Source organism: Chiloscyllium plagiosum, chromosome 15, assembly GCF_004010195.1.
Source record: "Chiloscyllium plagiosum isolate BGI_BamShark_2017 chromosome 15, ASM401019v2, whole genome shotgun sequence".
Taxonomy (NCBI): domain Eukaryota; kingdom Metazoa; phylum Chordata; class Chondrichthyes; order Orectolobiformes; family Hemiscylliidae; genus Chiloscyllium; species Chiloscyllium plagiosum.
Genome location: NC_057724.1, coordinates 5,496,341 through 5,498,916, shown reverse-complemented (window position 1 = coordinate 5,498,916; position 2,576 = coordinate 5,496,341). Strand labels below are relative to the sequence as shown.

Genomic DNA, 2,576 nt, shown 5'->3' with positions numbered 1-2,576 from the left:
TGTGCAGTTTTGGTCGCCATACTCTAGGAAGGATGTGGAGGCACTGGAACTGGTGCAGAGGAGGTTTACCAGGATGTTGCCATTATGGTAGGAAGATTGTATGAGGAAAGGCTGAGGCACTTGCGGTTGTTTTCATTGGGGAAAAGAAGGTTTAGGGGTGACTTGATAGAGGTGTATAAGATGATTAGGGGTTTAGATAGGGTCGACAGTGAGAATCTTTTTCCAAGGGGGCATAGCTTTAAATTAAGGGGGGGTAGGTATAGGACAGATGTTAGGGGTAGGTTCTTTACTCAGCGAGTCGTGAGTTCATGGAATGCCCTGCCAGTAGCAGTGGTGGACTCTCCCTCATTATGGACATTTAAGCGGGCATTGGATAGGCATATGGAGGATAGTGGGCTAGTGTAGGTTAGTGGGGCTTGGATGGGCGCAACATCGAGGGCCGAAGGGCCTGTACTGCGCTGTATTCTTCTATGTTCTATGTTCTATGTTCTATAATGCATGCTCCAACATTCCAAATAAAAAAAATTCAGAAATAATCCCACTGATCACTTTGCATAAAACTGTGGAATGGCTGCGGTATACCCAATGTTGCCCATAACATCGATTTTCCTGCTCCTTGGATATTTGATCCATTGTGTCTGCTCTAACTCCCTGATGGAGCTATTCACCAAGTTTCACTCCTAGCCTCTCTCCATGACTCTGCACATTTTTGCTTTTCAGATAATGACCAATTCCCTCTTGAATCCTCCTCCGCCCCATATTCAAACAGAGCATTCCAAATGTAAACCATTCGCTCGGTGAAAAAACAAAGTGTTTCCTCATGCTTCCAAATGCTTCTTTCACCAATTACATCAAATCTGTGTCCTCATTCTCCATCTTTTCCTCACTGGGAATGGTTTCTCTTTGTTGACTCATTCCAGGCCCCTCATGTTTTTAAACACCTCAAACAGATCCCCTCATGATCTTCTCTTCTTCAAAGAGACCAATTCTGACTTCTCCAATCTTAGATTAGATTTATTGTCACATGTACTCAAGTACAAAAGTACAGGCGTACAGTGAAAAGTTTTCAATGTTGCCACACACGGTGCCATCCTAAGTACAAGTACCTAGGTACAAAAACATAAGAATAAGGTTGAAAGAAATCAGGAACAAAGTTAAAAGTTAAGCATGAACTGTCAATACAGGTTCCTCATCCCTGGAACCATTCACGTGAATTTTTTTTCTGTACTCTGTCTACTGTCTTCACATTCCTCCTAAATTGCGACACCCAGATCTGATTGCAGTACTGCAGTTGAGGCTGAACCAGTGTTTTGTACATGCTCTTAAGCCTCGGCCTAGTTTGATTGCAAGCCACTGTTAATATGAATATTTCAATTGTCCCACTCCAGGACTTCACATAAACGAGGAGGCAGATGCTCAACTGGGTTAGTATTTGTCCTGCTCCTGCCTCCATCCATCCCCCCACCTCCGTTCCCCCCCAACTCCCCAAGCATGCAGTGAAGGTTGAAGTTTATCTATTGCCATCTCTCCTGCTGTTGTACCCTGTTGAGTGCTTGATGCCTAGTTCCTTAACCACTTGGCTGTTGATAATTAATCACCTCCAGCAATGCACTCCTTCCCGTATGTGAAGAAGAGGATTGCGGTTATGTATGAGCACCAGGTCGAACTGAAGCCCATTGATGTTGCGATCGACGAGATGAACGATCGCACGACTGAATTGCGGAAGCTGTGCACGTCAAACGGCCTTGACATGATCCAACTGCAGCTCAAACTCCAAGGCTGCGTTTCTGTGCAGGTGAGAGCTGACTGGGACTGCATTTAAAACCGAGACCTCCCTGAGTGTCTCAGATAGATCCAAACCCTCACTACCTTTAGAAAGACGAGGAAACCTGACCTATTCCTGTGGTCCAAAGCACCCCATAAGTTCACTTTGACAAGTGCCGCTTAAAGCTCAAACCAGGTACATCCAGTGGTAACCATGGCAATGTCTTTGTGTGTCTCTTGAGTTTCTTTGGTGCATCCTTTCAGTCCTTGTGTCTGACCGTGTAACAGCAATCTTTTGGGAAAGAGCATACATCTTGGGAAGAGCAGAACTTCAAGGCAGCCTTAGTTTTGTCTCCTTGGCTTCTTGCCACAAGTAAATAGTGCTTGAACTGTTTTCTAACTCGTACCTATGGAGTCATAGAGATGTACAGCATGGAAACAGACCCTTCGGTCCAACTCGTCCATGCTACCAGATATCCTAAACTAATCTAGTCCCATTTGCCAGCACTTGGCCCACATCCCTCTAAACCCTTCCTATTCATACAGGTAAAAACAATGACTGCAGATGCTGGAAACCAGATTTTGGATTAGTGGTGCTGGAAGAGCACAGCAGTTCAGGCAGCATCCGAGGAGCAGCAAAATCGACGTTTCGAAAGGCAGAGAGCCTGAAGCGTGGAGAGATAAGCTAGAGGAGGGTGGGGGTGGGGAGAAAAGTAGCATGGAGTACAATAGTTAAGTGGGGGAGGGGATGAAGGTGATAGGTCAGGGAGGAGAAGGTGGAGTGGATAGGTGGAAAAGGAGATAGGCAGGTA

The 2,576-nt window shown here is 45.6% G+C and overlaps 1 protein-coding gene across 4 annotated transcripts in view; it reads left to right on the top strand.

Annotated features, from left to right (window-relative positions):
* dock11 (dedicator of cytokinesis 11) overlaps window positions 1-2,576 on the top strand; it is a 301,498-nt gene that overhangs the window by 285,009 nt on the left and 13,913 nt on the right. For 3 of the 4 annotated variants that reach the window (XM_043704339.1, XM_043704341.1, XM_043704340.1), the window contains exon 50: window positions 1,605-1,795. In XM_043704339.1, coding sequence (XP_043560274.1) covers window positions 1,605-1,795 — 191 coding nt within the window. The other variant, XM_043704342.1, reaches the window with a different exon arrangement.